General features: G+C 38.9%; 2 protein-coding genes across 2 annotated transcripts; one reads left to right on the plus strand and one right to left on the minus strand.

Moving 5' to 3' along the window:
- Positions 1-493: 493 nt before the first annotated feature.
- LOC308401082 (extracellular calcium-sensing receptor-like) lies at positions 494-6,420 on the minus strand (the record flags this gene model as incomplete). Its single annotated transcript, XM_080889143.1, has 9 exons — positions 494-1,404; positions 1,488-1,611; positions 1,699-1,926; positions 4,155-4,430; positions 4,512-4,718; positions 4,922-5,191; positions 5,344-5,430; positions 5,596-5,890; positions 6,188-6,420. The coding sequence occupies 9 exons, from the start codon at positions 6,418-6,420 to the stop codon at positions 494-496; spliced, it is 2,631 nt and encodes an 876-aa protein (XP_080745269.1).
- A 564-nt stretch (positions 6,421-6,984) lies between these two features.
- On the plus strand, positions 6,985-13,355 carry LOC308401083 (extracellular calcium-sensing receptor-like; the record flags this gene model as incomplete). The annotated part of the gene is made up of 10 exons (XM_080889144.1): positions 6,985-6,999; positions 9,694-9,830; positions 10,103-10,397; positions 10,503-10,589; positions 10,770-11,039; positions 11,243-11,449; positions 11,537-11,812; positions 11,896-12,123; positions 12,213-12,336; positions 12,424-13,355. The coding sequence occupies 10 exons, from the start codon at positions 6,985-6,987 to the stop codon at positions 13,353-13,355; spliced, it is 2,571 nt and encodes an 856-aa protein (XP_080745270.1).
- Between the last annotated feature and the right edge of the window lie 3,554 nt (positions 13,356-16,909).

Consider the following 16,909-nt stretch of genomic DNA (forward strand, 5'->3'; position numbering starts at 1 on the left):
TACGTGAGGACTATCCGCTCCCTGTGAGCGCCTTGGTACGGGTGTGGTGCCTACGGCAGCACCCGCTGCTTGTTGAGAGTAAGAGCGATATGTGCTTTCACGTCAAAAAGTGTTTCTTAGTACACATCAGTTCCTGATATACAATAATTCCATAATTACAGATATGCAAATTAAACACAAGTATACTATGAATTCTGGGTGGATCCATATTGAAATGTTTTATTGAGAGAAAGTAATTTATAGTTTAATGATGTATAAGGTTAAATTTAACTGTTAAGAGTTAATAGCATTTGAGAAGTGTGAGTGCTTTATATTTTAACTCCATCATGAAAAAAAAATAGTAGTAGAGTAAAATAACTGTTTTTGCATCTTCTCACTTTCATGATGGAAGTGGAAAAAAGTTTTTTTCAAGATTCAGTATGTTTGGTTATATGTATTATTTATATCTATATATCTTTCTGCATGTAATTTTCTGTTATGTATGGAAAAAATATTATGATTCAGTCCCACGACACATTATTGCTCTTTTAGTGTTTAGTTCTGGTCTCATTATTATTATGTAACATTTGGGTCCAAACAGTGTGATTAACAGTCCAAAACCTGAGGCCAGGATGGCAAATACCTCCACTGCATCTGCACGATTTCCAGGTGAACTGATATAAACAGGAACAAAGGCCACCCACACAGCACAGAAGATCAGCATGCTGAATGTGATGAGCTTGGCCTCATTAAAACTATCAGGGAGATTCCTCACCAGGAATGCAATTAGAAAACTGAGGACAGCCAGAACGCCAATATAGCCCAGTAACACTCCAAAACCAACAGTGGACCCAACTGCACACTCATACACTATCTTGTCATTGTGGTATTGGGTGTTTTTATGTGGAGTTGGAGAGGAAGAAACAAGCCAGGTAGTGCAAATGGCTGCCTGTATAGCTGTAAGAAACAGAACTGTTCCTCTCTGCTGCATAGCACCAAACCACTTCAGACTGGCTCCCCCTCCTGGCTTGGAGGCTTTGAACACAGCCAGAACAACCATGGTTTTTACTAGGATGCATGAGACACACAGCACAAAGCTGATCCCAAATGCTGCATGTCTGAGTTGGCATGTCCACATCATGGGTCGTCCAATGAACAGAAGTGAACACAGGAAACACAACTTGAGTGACAGCAAAAGCTGGAAACTAAGTTCCGAATTGCTGGCACGTATTATAGGTGTTCTGCGATGGTAGAAAAAGATCCCTAGAACAACAGCACATATGAATGTGCCGAGCAGTGAAGTTGCTGCCAAACAAATACCCAGAGGCTCATGGTAGGAGAGGAACTCTGTCTTCTTGGGAACGCAGTAGTCACGCTGGGGGTTTGACCAAAAATCCTCTGGACAACTGGTGCACTCAAATGAGTCTAAAAAGAAGAAGATGGTGAAATGCATACTTTATTTCACTGAAAAAAAATGAAATATGCCATGTTGAAAGATAAACACCTACTGCTTTTATTAGTAATTTTTCCCTCAGAACAAGGGATGCAGTCAAAGCAGCATTTGGGCTCCCACTTCTTTCTCACCATGTGGGTACCAGGAGGACAGCTCTCACTACATACTGATCGAGGTGGCTATAGAACAAAATTAAATATTGACTGCCAGAATAATATTTACTGTACATGTGATAAAATATAAATGTCTGAAGAAACATATATAACCTTTCTCGAATCAAAGTTCCAGAAGATTTTGTCTTCATCAAGTATGAGTTCTTCACCTTTGAAAGCTGACCTCTTAACCTCACCCACATTCTGAACTTCAGTGCTTCCATCTGGGAGCCACAACCAGTTCATCACATCGTAAATTGGCACCACATCGCCATTCTCATCAAATGACACTTGATCACCAAATGGTGTGGTAAAGTTCACCCTTTCCAAGTAATAAAGAAGCTGTTAAAAGAAATAAAATAAAGTATTACACCTATTATAATTAAATATAGGAATTAATTAATCATACAAGGTATTTCACTAATAACCTGTATACATGTATACAGGTCAGTGAACTCTCTGGTAAGTGACCTGGTATACAACACGTTTTACACAGTATAGTAAATCAAATCTTTTTTAGTCTGCTGTGGCCAGTGTCATCCTCTATGCATGCTGGGACAGCAGGTTGAGAGTCGCCGATGCCAACTCAATAAATGAACCAACTCCAGGCCTCAAGGGCTGGTGTCCTGCAGGTTTTAGATGTGTCCTTCTGTGTCCAAAGATTGTTTAAATGTCTAAATTATCTCCCCAACATGGCAACAGTGGTTCCCAAAGTGGGGGGTGCAGAGCCATTGCAGAGGGGCGCGGAATGAATTAAAAAAAGAATGATTGGACACTGATAGCATAATGGACATGTTTTTTGACGGGTCTCTCACAGAAACGCAAGACAGAAGATGAAGCATCGCCAAATATGCTTCCAAACCAACTTCCTTCAAAGCCAAAGAAAAATATGATGAAGCATATCTCACCTTTGGCTTTACCTGTACAACGGTGGTGCCAAGTAAGGGTGGGTTTCAATGATCAATTTTGCGATCGATCTATTAAATCCTGAATTAATTTTTAAATATAAATGTCTATTGCCAGAAATGCCAGGATCTCAGGTTAAAGCTCACAAAACTATATCAACAACCACCAAACAGCTAAAACAGCAAATGAGTGCAGGTAAACGGATTCCACAGAAAGATGTAAACATAAAGTGCGGACCCGACGCATCAGAATCTGTGAGATGCCAGCTTTCTCCCCCGACGGCAGGTACACAGACACGCCATTGGTACTGAAAGCCTGTCTCACAGCTTCTGATGTTGCAGGTTTTGTAACTCTCTGACCAAAATTCACTGAACCAGCGGCAAAAAAGATCCAAACTATGCTTCACATTTGATAAACATTGTCATTAATTCCCTCTTACTTTGGCTGTTTTGCTTCTACCACAGTAAAACCCCACTTCCTACACAACTCTCTCTCTCTCTGTGTATTTCAAGGACAGTTTCCCATCTAAAAATCTTGGGTTTTTTGCTTTAGTTCCTTGCTTATTACGCAAAAGTCTACTGTTGTGTTCACTTCAGCAGCATGTGGTAATGTTCATATGTTGATTCATGGTTTTCTTCAGTTTTTGATTTAATCCAGAATATATTTAAGGGGGTTATCTGCTATATAAAAAGCCAGGCCAGGAAAATCTCCTTCCTCCTTGTTTTTCTGTGTTTTATCCTCAGTTACGTTGACACGAAGGCATCTGGTGTACATCTCTGATGAAGTCTCACAAGTGTCAGTACTGATAAATGATCAAAATTATAATATTTCTGACTGTCTCAGTCAAAATTGAATTGAATCAAATCGGAATCAATTATAGAAATTAGTGACGATACCCAGTCCTAGTGCGAAGGTAGGTATCCCCGACAGAATTTGTTTCCCCTGCGTTGGGAGCACTCACTGGGCTGTCCAAATCACAGACAAACAGTATTCCACATTCTTGATTTTTAGTTCACAAACACTTCTTATAATGACTAACTACTCCTGATATTTTGGAGATGTTAGCTCTTTATACAGTAAAGTTACAGTGGGATACAAATAATATCAGCCTGATCCTGCTGCAATTTGTTCCCCTCAATTCAATTCATGAACAAACAGTATCCCACAGTTGTTTATGTTTTTGAACCCATTTTGCACAGAGAGGCATTTTTTGAAAAATGTATTGATAGCAATGTTGAATGTTATTACACAGTTAAAAAAAACAACTACACATACAATAATTACAACATAAGGATGGTTTGTTTTTCTGTTATTTAAAAGAGGTAGTAGTTTATTTATTTAGAGCTATTTCATATACTCTGAACTATTTAATATATTTATTTAATTTAGTTCAGTCTGCTACTGTCATTATCTTGGAGCAACTGTAACCATATAATTTCCTTAGGGATTAATAGAGTATTCTGATTCTGATCTAAATACATTAAAACTACTTTATATCAGGTGTACAGAAATAGAGGAGCACAGAAAATCCTCTTAGCTTCTTCCAGCTTTTTTACCATTAAACTAATATGGCATTGTATTTAATCCTACATGGTGAATTTTGCTCTGAAAGTAATTACAAGCAAACAATTTATTCATAGGTGGAGGGTAGTTTGATATCACACCTGCCATGGCTCCAGTGACTGCAACGTGGCACAGTTGTGTCCACTGAAAGGCCCTCTTCCTGGCACGCACTGGAGCATGTCATCAAGAGAATGTGCAAAAGCATACACAGCTTTATACACATTGTACTCAGGCCGCAGGTTAGAAATGTCCAAAAATTCAGTGTCTACTTTTTCTAGATCTTCCTTTCCAGTGCATAATGCACCTCCACCTTCCAGCCAGCCTGGTGGAGCTGGTGCAAATCTGCACTGAAATGTGAATTCCCAAAACTGATTCACCTGAAATATTTAGATCTTATAAATATGAATTATGATAATATAGGGTTCTTGCACATACCATAGTAAAGTATAAATACTCACCATGCTATTCCCATAGCTATTGTTGTGATGTAGATTGGGACGTGTTTTTAACAGGAATTCCCTGAGCCCTGGTATTTCCCCATGACGAATGGCAATACCCAGTGTACCACCCAGGTATGGCATAAGCTGAGGTGTTTGGAGCACAGCAGCTGCTGTCCAGGCTTCACTGGCCATCCACTGTAGGCCAGTTACATTTTGCCTCACTACCTGTGCATTGTATTATACCAAATGTATAAAGTGATACTGGAATAGGGACATTATTATACCATTCAAGTAGTTGCTGATCTTGGAAAATACCTCCAGGTGACTAGCTTTCTTTACTCATTCACACAAACACACGACATGTTTTACACAATGTAATAAATGAAATCTTAGTAATTAGTAAAAATGTAATTGTTTTATATCCGAACCTCTTCCATGAGGTTTATCATGCCACTCTCATGTGCAAAAATAATGACAACTCGAGCAGTAGAGGTTTTCATCACATTCACAATCCTCCTCAGTTCATCTGCGTCTTTGTCCCAAGGTAAAACCTCGAAGTAAGCAAGGCAACCTTCACCAGACCGACTGAGCTCAGATTGTAAGAATCTTGCTGCATGAAGTCCATAATCATCATCACTGACGAGCAGACCTGCCCAAGTCCAGCCAAAATGTTTTAGAATGTGAATCATAGCACGAACCTAAGTGAATACAGATTAAAACATTATTGCAAAGACAAGGAAAATCTTTAAATCTATAACCATTATCTTCACTGAAGCCACACAATAATAAAATAGCGTGTAATAGCACAGTCTTGACACACAATAATGAAAGATTACTGAAAGATTTTCACCTGGAAGACATCACTTGGGATCGTCCTAAAGAAGGATGGATATTTTTGATGGTTACTCAGGCAGGAACACGTGGAAAAGTAACTCACCTGTGAAAATTACAGACTGTATATTGTAGAAATATGTAAAAACCTAAATACTGCAGTTTTTCAATTTTGTTGTGTAAACTAAGTCGGTTTTGACAAGTGGCTTTAAAATTGCAGTTACATTAAAATGATCCAGCAACACTGTTTCTTGCTAAGCAGATGACTTACCATAGGTACTCTGTACAAACCTAAAATGCTTGAGATAGCAGTAGAGTGTGCCGAGGGAGAATCACCAACAATCCCTAAGACTGGAGGATTTCCAATACATGTATTATCTAATATAATTTTTTCCTCTTGACCACTGGCTAAAGACAATGCTGCACGGAATCCAATTCCAAGGTTGATGCAGTTATCATAAAGAGTGTATCCCAGAGTGACATTAGGTAGCAGATTGGAGTTGCTGTTGATCTCATCAATAGCAAAAGCCATGGTTTGTGCCAGTCTAAATCCTAGTTCATAAAAACTAAAAAGAAGAAAAAAGAGAGAGATAATTATTGAATAATACAGTAATACAGCAGAATACTTGGAAAACTTATTGCAAAACTAACAAAAGAATTACAGAAAATTAATGACAACAATTAAAGATATATTTTAATTTAAAAAAACCCAAAACAGATGCTTCAGCCAAGAAACATATTTTTTTTCACAAATGTATTAATACACAAAGTATACTTTGGTAATAAAATGCATATTGACATTGGCACTGATTTTCCCCATTTTCTTCTTTCTTCTTGTTTTTTTCCCACCCTGTCATACTTACCCATGGCATTTAGGCTGTTGGGGGTCTGAGATAAAAGACAAGTCAGGAACACTTGTAAAAAAGTGGACTGGAAAGAGTCCACCCAGAATGACATCTCCAGTTTTTTTATTCCCATTTAGATTAAATTGTCCCTGTAATTGACAGGAGGGAGAGATGATATCAGAAGATGATACAGCATAAGATAAAGAGAAATAAAGCAAAATGAGCAAAATGGTTTGTAATAATAACCACATGATAGATTTCTAATTTTCTGAGTCTAGTAATTAGGTTTTATTGTCTTGTCACTCCCTTTTGTTGGAAAGTGTTGACTAATCTTGCACACCACCCATCTGGGAAAAAGACGTAGCAGGGGGAGGGTCTAAAATATACTACATTTCCTGTCCAGTGCAAACACTATAAGGGAATTAGATGGATGCCAAGAACTTTGTTTTTTGTGCGTTTCGTTAATTTCATTTTGATTGATTTTTATTTTCAGTTTTAAAAAATTAATGAATATTCTTAATAAGCCCAAAAGGTTTATGGTGAAAAAAAAAAACGTTTTAAAAAATCATCTAGGCCAAATTTAGCTGTCTTTAACAGTAAATCTTTCATATTATAAGAATTTTTTTAAATGTTTTTCTTGTGACACAAAAGGACCCAATTCACACAGTGTTGCCAGACAAGTAAATGTTTATTGACATAGTTTTTCATGATTTCTGCTTTTGCAGCTCTCCAGTTGCCTCCACTCTAGCTCAGCCCAACACCGCTCTCTCATTGGGCCCCCACACTCTATTCAAATAGGGAGGTATGATTAGATGATGGCAATCAGCTGTGTAGGTCAGTCTCCCCTGCCACCACATCCTGAACCCACTGCTCCACCCCTCCCCTGCACCCAAACACAAACCACACCAAAAAACAGGCAACATTTACTTATATAGTTTTTTTTTTTATTCCACAAAAGAGAATCCATATCCACAAATTACTGTTTTCAAATATAGAACTTTACAGCATTAGAAAGGATATTTAGAGCCTGGTATCCATGCTCAGTAATCCAGCTAAAGAAATTCCAGAAATTTGATTCTGTTCATCTGGAGGTAGCATTTTCATTGTGGGAAACATTTACTTGCACTGCCCGCAGGTTGGGGAAACCTGCAGTCAGTGGAAACTGAGGAAGTCATTTAGATGAGTGATGAAACATTTTTCTCATTGAAAACACTACTTCTAGATGAAAAGATAAAATTCCTTTCTTTGGCTAGGACTACATCAAGCTGGTACATGAGGAAACAGCACATGAGATGGAAGACTACAGGAACCACCTGAGATACAGCCTCAGATGCAGAAAGAGCAACTTCACTTTCAGAGTTATGGAGACAAAATTGTGGATGTGGAAGCACAGCAAATGGAAATTTCAACCCATCTCAACAATGCAAAACCCCCAGTGTCTAATATCAGCATTGAGTAGACACCAAGATCATCATCCATACATGTGTAGGTGCACATGTCTTGAAGCATGCTCAATCATCCAGGTAAGTAAATTTTAATTCTGTTTCTTTTCTGGAAATAGATTTTCAGTAGAAGAAACGTTTCGTCACTCATCCCAGTGACTTCTTCAGTTAACTGCAGGTTTCCCAAACCTTATAAACAATACCTTTGCACAATGACTGAAACTAGCCCACTGAATGAACAATGGGCTGTGAGATCAGTTTAAAAAACCCAAAAACCACAGAGACGAATTTGAAGTTGAGATGAATTTTCAGAGAAATTTCAGAGAAAGTTTGTCTTAACTGTTCTGATACTCCTGATACATAGGGGGTCACTACAGGTTTTCACTTAGGCAGCAGCTGTCCTTCTCTCCTGGATCAGCTGGAGCTTTCTTTAGGCACTTTTTTTAGCTTTTACAAATGTCCAGCAGGGAAAACATTTACTCAGGGCCTTCTTATGTGATGTTCTTCTGCTTCCCTGGCCGATGTGTCTGTGCGGATGGTGTTGGCTCTATGTTGTAGCGTCCTGATGACACCCAATATGCTCCAATGGATAATGAGAATCAAACATTAAATACTGATCTTTATGCACAGGTTTACGGCACACATCAGCTTTTAAATGTCCATCATTACAGATGGAAATCTCACAATCTAACAAGACTAACCTGCAATTTTTGGGGTGTAGGTGTAGGTGCTGAAACAAACAGACGGCCATGAGAAACATTTCTCACTACTTCATATCAGCAGTACTTACGTGCCCCTGAAATGAGACCATGTAGTATTCACACAAAGAGCGTGAAAGATTGTTTGAGCAGGACAGACTTGAAATCTCCTTCCTTTATCTACTTCACATGAACATCAACTTGAGTGATATTCATGTCCACCAAACTTTACACTTAGAAGGATGCATCCATTGGACAATGAATGTTAAATAGAAAGCACGGGGTGTATAAATGGGTGTGAATGTTTGAATCAGGCAAGTTGCATTAAGCAAATCAGGTAGAATGGAAAAGCACTATATAAGAACCAGATAATAGCTGTGTAATTTACGCCACTGCTTTGCATTGCAGTTGGTAATTTAAGGGTTGGTTAGCTGCTTGGCCATGGAAACCTATTCCATGAAGGTCTCTACCCAATGTTCTTCAGCTAATTTGAAGGCCACATGGAATTTGGAGTTCTGTAGTGATTGACTCTGCAAAAAAGTTGGCAACTTCTGTCCACTATGCTCCTGTCCACTTGCTGACGCCACTCTGTGATTTTACATGACCTACCACTTCATGGCTGAATTGCTGTTATTCCCAATCACAGTAACTTTGTTTTAATACCACTCAGCTTGTTGGATAGGATGCATCCTATCATGGTGCTACACTGCAATTCCCTGAGCTCTAGAAAGTGATTCATTCTTGAGTTTGCTTGAGTTTACTTGAGTTTATACGTCTGTGGCCATGGAAATGATTAAACACCTGAATTCAGTATTTTGATTTTGATTCGTGAGATAATACTTTCAGTTATATAGAAAATAAAAAGATACTTTAATACATGCTCACTGAAGTCCACTTAGTGTGGCTTTAAAAAACTAAATCAATACAAAACCCTAAAATATTCTGATTATATAGCAATTTTGCAGTCAAAGACAAATCAAATAGGGAATAGAATTTTTAAACATGACCTTTCTGAGACATTCATGATAAAACCTGCTGTACATAAATTGAAATTTTGATGTTTATTTTTCCTTTTATACATCTTGTATGGTGGTTAAACCCCAAGAATAATCATTCTTCTGTTATATTGATTTACCAGTGTATATGAAATGCATTATATGCCCTGCCCCCTTCTTATTCTTTTTCCCTAATGGGTGGAGTACAAGATTAAGTGACACAACATTTCAATAAAAGGGATTAGTAAAGCAATGAAACATAATTACTAGGCTCAGAAAATCAGAAAGCTGTCATGTGCTCATTATTACAAACCAATTTGCTCTTGATCATTTTGCTGTATTTCTACTTTTCTTATGCTGTATCATCTCATGTATTTCCCTTCTGTCAGTTACAGGGACAATTTCATCTAAATGGCATGCATAAGAGTGGGGATGTCGTTTTGGGTGGACTGTTTCCAATTCACTTTTTTAGAAGCGTTCCTCATCTGTCTTTTACCTCAAAGCCACAACAGCCTACATGCCATGGGTACGTTTAACAGATTATCAGTTTAATTGTTGCCATTCGTTTAGTAACTACTAGCTTTGCCATATATTTCCAGGGAACATGTTTGATTTTTAAGTAATATAATATATAGATTTTTAAGCATCTGTTGTTATTTTTTTAAATTAAAATATATCTTTAATTGTCGTCATTAATTTTCTGTAATTTTTTTGTTAGTTTTGCAATAAGTTTTCCAAGTAGTCTGCGGTATTACTGTATTATTCAATAATTATCTTTCTCTTTTTTCTTCTTTTTAGGTTTTATGAACTAGGATTTAGGCTGGCACAAACCATGCTTTTTGCTATTGATGAAATCAACAGAAATTCCAACCTGTTACCAAATGTGACTCTGGGATACACTTTTTATGATAACTGCGTTGAACTTGGAATTGCATTTCGTGCAGCATTGTCATTAGTCAGTGGTCAAGAGGAAAAAATTATATTGGATGATACATGTGTTGGAAATCCTCCAGTCATAGGGATTGTTGGTGATTCTTCCTCTACACCTTCTATTGCCATCTCCAGCGTCTTAGGTTTGTACAGAGTACCTATGGTAAGTTTTCAGTTTAACCATAGCATGTTATTTTTGTTTATATTAACTTAATTGTAAATTTAATGTCAATAATAATATACAATATACAGTCTGTATTTTTCACAGGTGAGTTATTTTGCTACATGTTCCTGCCTGAGTGGCCGTCAAAAGTATCCATCCTTCTTTAGGACGATCCCAAGTGATGCTTTCCAGGTAAACGTCACCAAAATTAAAGAAATGAAAAATAAAGAACTAGTTTTTTTAAGGATATATCTGATGAATACCTGTTTACCAACAGAATACATAATGATGTGCTGTAAAGCTGATGAAAAGAAATGCTAAAGAAAGATTTTTCTAGCCTATGCAATAATGATTTAATCTGTATTCACTTAGGTTCATGCTATGATTAACATTCTCAAACATTTTGGCTGGACTTGGGCAGGCCTGCTGGTCAGTGATGATGATTATGGATTTCATGCAGCAAGAGCCTTACAATCTGAGCTGAGTCTGTCTGGTGAAATTTGCCTTGCTTACGTTGAAGTTTTACCTTGGGACAAAAGCACAGATGAAGTCAGGAGGATCGTGAATGTCATGAAAAAATCCACAGCTCGAGTTGTCATTGTCTTTGCACATGAGAGTCGGATGATAAAGCTTATGGAAGAGGTCTGGCTTTAAAACAATTTAATTATTACTAATTTAAAAGATCACTAAGTGTAATACGTATCTTTCATATTTATGTGAATGTGTATAGAAAACAAATCACATTGAATTATTTTGGCAGACCAGAAACTAGTAGAATTTCATGATGATATTATTTTTTTAAATTTCAGTATCACTGTAAACTTTTGATTTAATACAATGCACAGGTACTAAGGCAAAATGTGACAGGCCTACAGTGGATGGCAAGTGAAGCCTGGACATCAGCTACTGTACTCCAAACCCCTCAGCTTATGCCATACCTGGGTGGTACACTGGGCATTGCTATTCGCCGAGGAGAAATACCAGGGTTCCGGGAGTTCCTGTTACAAATACGTCCTGACCTATATCACAACAATAGCTATGGGAATAGCATGGTAAGAGTTGAACCATTTACTGTAGTATATGCAAGAATTGCATATTTTCTTTATGTCTAACAAACATATTTCAATCATATATTTCAGGTGAATCAGTTTTGGGAATTCACATTTCAGTGCAGATTTGCTCCAGCTCCACCAGGCTGGTTGGAAGGTGGAGGTCCACTATGCACTGGACAGGAAGAACTTGAAAAAAATTACACTGAATTTTTGGACATTTCCAACCTCCGGTCTGAATACAATGTATACAAAGCTGTTTATGCTTTTGCACATTCTCTTGATGATATGCTGTATTGCAAGCCAGGAAAAGGGCCTTTCAGTGAACACAGCTGTGCCACATTGCAGTCACTGAAGCCATGGCAGGTGTGATATCAGGTTACACTCAATCTAAGTCAATTGCTCTGTAATTATTTGCAAGTTAGATAAAACACATTCTTTTTAAACAGCTTGTTTATTATTTGGAAAGGATGAACTTTACCACACCATTTGGTGATCAAGTGTCATTTGATGAGAATGGTGATGCATTGCCAATTTATGATGTGATGAACTGGTTGTGGCTCCCAGATGGAAGCACTAAAGTTCAGAATGTGGGTGAGGTTAAGAGATCAGCTTTCAAAGGTGAAGAACTCATACTTGATGACGACAAAATCTTCTGGAACTTTGATTCGAAAAAGGTTATATATGTTTTTTCAGACATTTATATCTTATCACATGTATGTTATATATGTCATTCAGGCAGATCATTTTTACTTTCTTCTTGTAGCCACCTCGATCAGTATGTAGTGAGAGCTGTCCTCCTGGTACCCACATGGTGAGAAGGAAGGGGGAACCCGAATGCTGCTTTGACTGCATCCCTTGTTCTGAGGGAACAGTCACTAATAAGAGCAGTAACTATTTATCTTTCAGCACAGCATATTTAATTAATTCATATTAAATATACAAAGTGTTTCACTATCTGCCCTCTTTTGTATCAGACTCCTTGGGGTGCACCAGTTGTCCAGAGGATTTTTGGTCAAACTCCCAACGTGACTACTGCGTTCCTAAGAAGACAGAGTTCCTCTCCTACCACGACCCTCTGGGTATTTGTTTGACAGCAACCTCCTTACTGGGCACATTCATATGTGCTGTTGTTCTAGGGATCTTTATCTATCATCGCAAAACACCTATAATACGTGCCAATAATTCAGAACTTAGTTTCCAGCTATTACTGTCACTCAAGTTGTGTTTCCTGTGTTCACTTCTGTTCATTGGACGACCCATGATGTGGACATGCCAACTCAGGCATGCAGCATTTGGCATCAGCTTTGTGCTGTGTGTCTCATGCATCCTGGTAAAAACCATGGTTGTTCTGGCTGTGTTCAAAGCCTCCAAGCCAGGAGGGGGAGCCAGTCTGAAGTGGTTTGGTCCTATGCAGCAGAGAGGAACAGTTTTGGTTTTCACATCTATTCAGGCAGCCATCTGCACTACGTGGCTTGTCTCTTCCTCTCCAACTCCACATAAAAACACCCAATATCACAATAACAAGATTGTTTATGAATGTGCTGTTGGTTCCACTGTTTGTTTTTCAGTGTTATTGGGCTATATTGGTGTGCTAGCTTTCCTCAGTTTTCTAATTGCATTCCTGGTGAGGAATCTCCCTGATAGTTTTAATGAGGCCAAACTCATCACATTCAGCATGCTGATCTTCTGTGCTGTGTGGGTGGCCTTTGTTCCTGCTTATATCAGCTCACCAGGAAACCATGCAGATGCAGTGGAGGCATTTGCCATCCTGGCCTCAAGTTTTGGCCTGTTAGTTGCACTATTTGGACCCAAATGTTACATAATCCTGATAAGACCAGAACTGAACACAAGAAAAGCTTTAATGGGTCGTGACATTGTATGGAAAAAAAATTATGATTCAGAGTGAAAAACTACATGTGGAAAATAAAATATACATAATGAATTGAATTCACAGAAATTTGTAGAAAGATCCCAAGAAGTTTGTGTTAATAACCTATTAATGCAAACTTCAAGAAGTATGATTTTACCAGAAAAAAACTTGTAGTAGTTTGTGTAGTAAGTAGGAATTGGAGCTGCAAAATGCATGGCTTCTTGTTTCTTTTTAATACCAAGAATACTTCAAAAGTGTAATGATTACTTAGAAGTACCTGTGGTAATTTTTATGTAATAAACTGTATTCATTGATGCAAAATGAAAGACTCCCAAGAAGTCTGATGATTAGGTGAAATATCCATAGAAAATGCAAAAAACACCTGATTCAAAAATAAACAATAAAACAACAATAAACACGTATTTATACTGATCAAAAACTAGCTGGATAATAATCTATTTTATCATGAATCACAATATGAAACATATCAAAGAGTTCTGTCAAAAGAGCTTGAAAAATAAATAAATACATAAGATAAGGCTTGAAAGTATAGAGTATATTTTATATCTGGATGACAATACAAGGTAAAATAATATGAGGTGGAAAAGTGACTGTCAATGGAATATATATATGTCTAATACACAAAAATAAAATGCCATCCATATTTCACAGCTGTGTGTGTGTGTGTGTGTGTGTGTGTGTGTGTGTGTGTGTGTGTGTGTGTGTGTGTGTGTGTGTGTGTGTTGTTAAATGTTGAGTAGGCGCAGCAATAGAATTGTAGAATTATACTCGCAGGTGTGATGTATCAATGAAATAGTCATTTACAAATAGTAATTTCAACAGAGGTTGCCTTGGCCATTAATTGAACTCTAACCATCCAAAGATCCAACCTCTCCTGCATGAAGTCGCACCAAACAGCAGAGGTATTACCATAAGGTAAATTAATTTCAAGATTATTACATATATGACTTTCATATTTCATATACTTATAGAAAACAGAAAGAACGTCAGCTTTCAAGGTTTCATGGTCCTAAACCCTTTAAGACCGGCTGGGGCGGGCACGCTCCATTTTGCATACCTAATTTTAAATCCCAGTAGAACTGCAACCACATAAGCTAGCGCAATACTGCATTTTGCATATGAAACCTGAGGAGTTGTACTTACATTTTATGCCATCAGCTTGTCCTAAGTCAAGGTTTACTTCCACATATGGCTTTGCAAAAATTTCAAAAAAAGCATTTGCAGCAACAAAAACATAATATTCTAGAAACAGGCTTTGCCGATCCAATCAGCTGTTCATGAATAGACGTCAGCGCGAACTATTGCATGTCTGCCATTACCTATACTGGTGTTTTTAAAAGTCATGTTTGACTTTATGCTTTTCTGTATAGTTTCTGGGATGGTTAGAACTCAAATTGCACTGCTGGAAATTGTTTATGTTTTATAATTCTGACTTTAATCTCAGCATTCTGACTTTATTCTTGGAATTCTGACTTTATTCTTGGAATTCTGACTTTAATCTCAGAATTCTGACTTTAATCTCAGAATTCTGACTTTAATCTCAGAATTCTGACTTTAATCTCAGGATTTTGAGGTGGGCACCTGCAGGCTTCCAGCTTCAGTGACAGCGATGTGTCCAGTTTGGCAGGTGGAGAACTAATTCACTAAATATGGTGGATATAAGTGATTTTTTGCGTGGCCGAGGGGTCCCCGAAGATGCTATTTTATTAATGGAAGAGCAGAAGGTGAGTAACAAAAAGAGAGATAGTTTGGTGTCTCCTATTTTTACAGGAAAACAGTTACGGTACAGTTACGGTTAGCGATTAGCATGCTTGTTAGCTTATAATGTTATATAGGAATGAACGTGTTTCATGATGTTACTGTATACTAGGTGAATTGACGTTTTAACTGTTGTCGATTGCGGGATCATCCCAGATGGGTTCGTTGCATTTTATTTTATTGTTCTACTATTTCAGAGTTTTTCAAGGCAGTTAAGCGGAGCTGTGTTACAGACATAGCTGGACTGGCCATTGGGCATACCGGGCATTTGCCCGGTGGGCCGCTGGCGATTTTTTGTTTTTATGGGCCGATCTATTTTTTCTTTTTTTTTTGGAAGGGTATAAATAATGAAAGGTGTTGGATTGGCCAATTGGTCATGATCGACTCTGGGCAGGACCAATTACAGCCGAGGAGGTCGGATGTACCCTCCCTCTTGTTTAGCAATCATATAGACGAACTAAAGAAAATGGAGAACAAAAAAAGGAAAGGAGGTGCAGAAAAAATTAGAGCCAAAAAGAAACAAGCCCTTCAGGCAGACGCTGCCAAATGTGTAAAAATAACTGAATTGTTTGGCGGTAGCTATGGCATAGCTTCCACAGATTTAGCAACATCAGCAAGTGGTGGAGGCCAGCAGGTGGATAAGGGAAAGGGGAGGCAAGAGGAGGAGAGACCCGAGGCGGCCGCCGGTCATAGTGGCAGAGGAACTAAACTTCAGGTAAGAAGTTATGACCTGCTGTCTATCTGTGTCAGCTATAAACCAAGTTTAGTTGTAGTTTGTTTTCGTTGTGCTGACTTTTTACAGCTGCTTAGAATAACTGGTACTGGTGGGATGCCCTCAGGCCTCTGGCCTCTGGGCCTGAAGCTCGGTCCTCTCTGGCACAGCTGGCTGCCGGCGAGGACCGCAGGCACGCCACTGCAACCCCCTCTGGCCTCTGCTCCGTAGCTGCGGGGTGACCTCTCCTTTGGGGCTCTACTCAGCTCTTCCCAGGAGGGTGGCACGGTTCCCCCCCCTTTGGTGGTCCTCCTCGGGTCCTTGTACTCTGGGGCCTCTGCATATCTGGGGCCTGGATCTCCTCCATACCTGCTTCATACCCTGGTGGACGGGGCTATGGCTCCCCACACTCCCTAGCAGATCGTTACATGGAGAAACCTTTGGAATACAAGCATGACAAGACCAAGATGGCGCCGCGTATGGATGCCCTGGTGCTTCAGTGCGTTACTTCTGTTTTGTTTTTGTGCATAACTTCTGTGTCTGGGCACTCCTCTGGATATTCTTACACCAGAGAAGAGCTTCTTAACTACAGGACTACAACACCTGTGGATTTACTTCCAATATTTGTCGCATCTGCGGCAGATTTACTGCAGACTCTGATCAGGAAAGTGAGACGCCGAAAGAGAGGAAAGCGAGCCGGCGCACTCGTGCGTCTGAGGAGATGCGGACTGCGAACTGCTCTTCCTGGGATCTTCCTTTCCAATGTACGCTCACTCAGGAATAAGATAGACGAGCTGGCCCTGATGAGAAGCATGAACAGAGACTTTGCCTCCTCCTGTGTCTTATGTTTTACGGAGTCGGGGCTCTGCGAGGACATCCCGGACTGCGCGCTCAAGCTGGAGGGCTTTCATCTGCTGCGCGCGGACCGGCAGGCCTCTCTCTCTGGTAAGACCAAAGGTGGAGGCGTCTGCTTCTACATTAATAGTGGCTGGTGCACTGATGTAACAGTGATTGCTCAGCACTGCTCTTCCTCTCTGGAATACCTTTTTATTCACTGCAAACCATTTTATTCTCCGCGGGAGTTTGCTTCATTCATCCT

Source organism: Rhamphochromis sp. 'chilingali' (genome assembly GCF_963969265.1).
Source record: "Rhamphochromis sp. 'chilingali' genome assembly, chromosome: 8".
Taxonomy (NCBI): Eukaryota; Metazoa; Chordata; class Actinopteri; order Cichliformes; family Cichlidae; genus Rhamphochromis; species Rhamphochromis sp. 'chilingali'.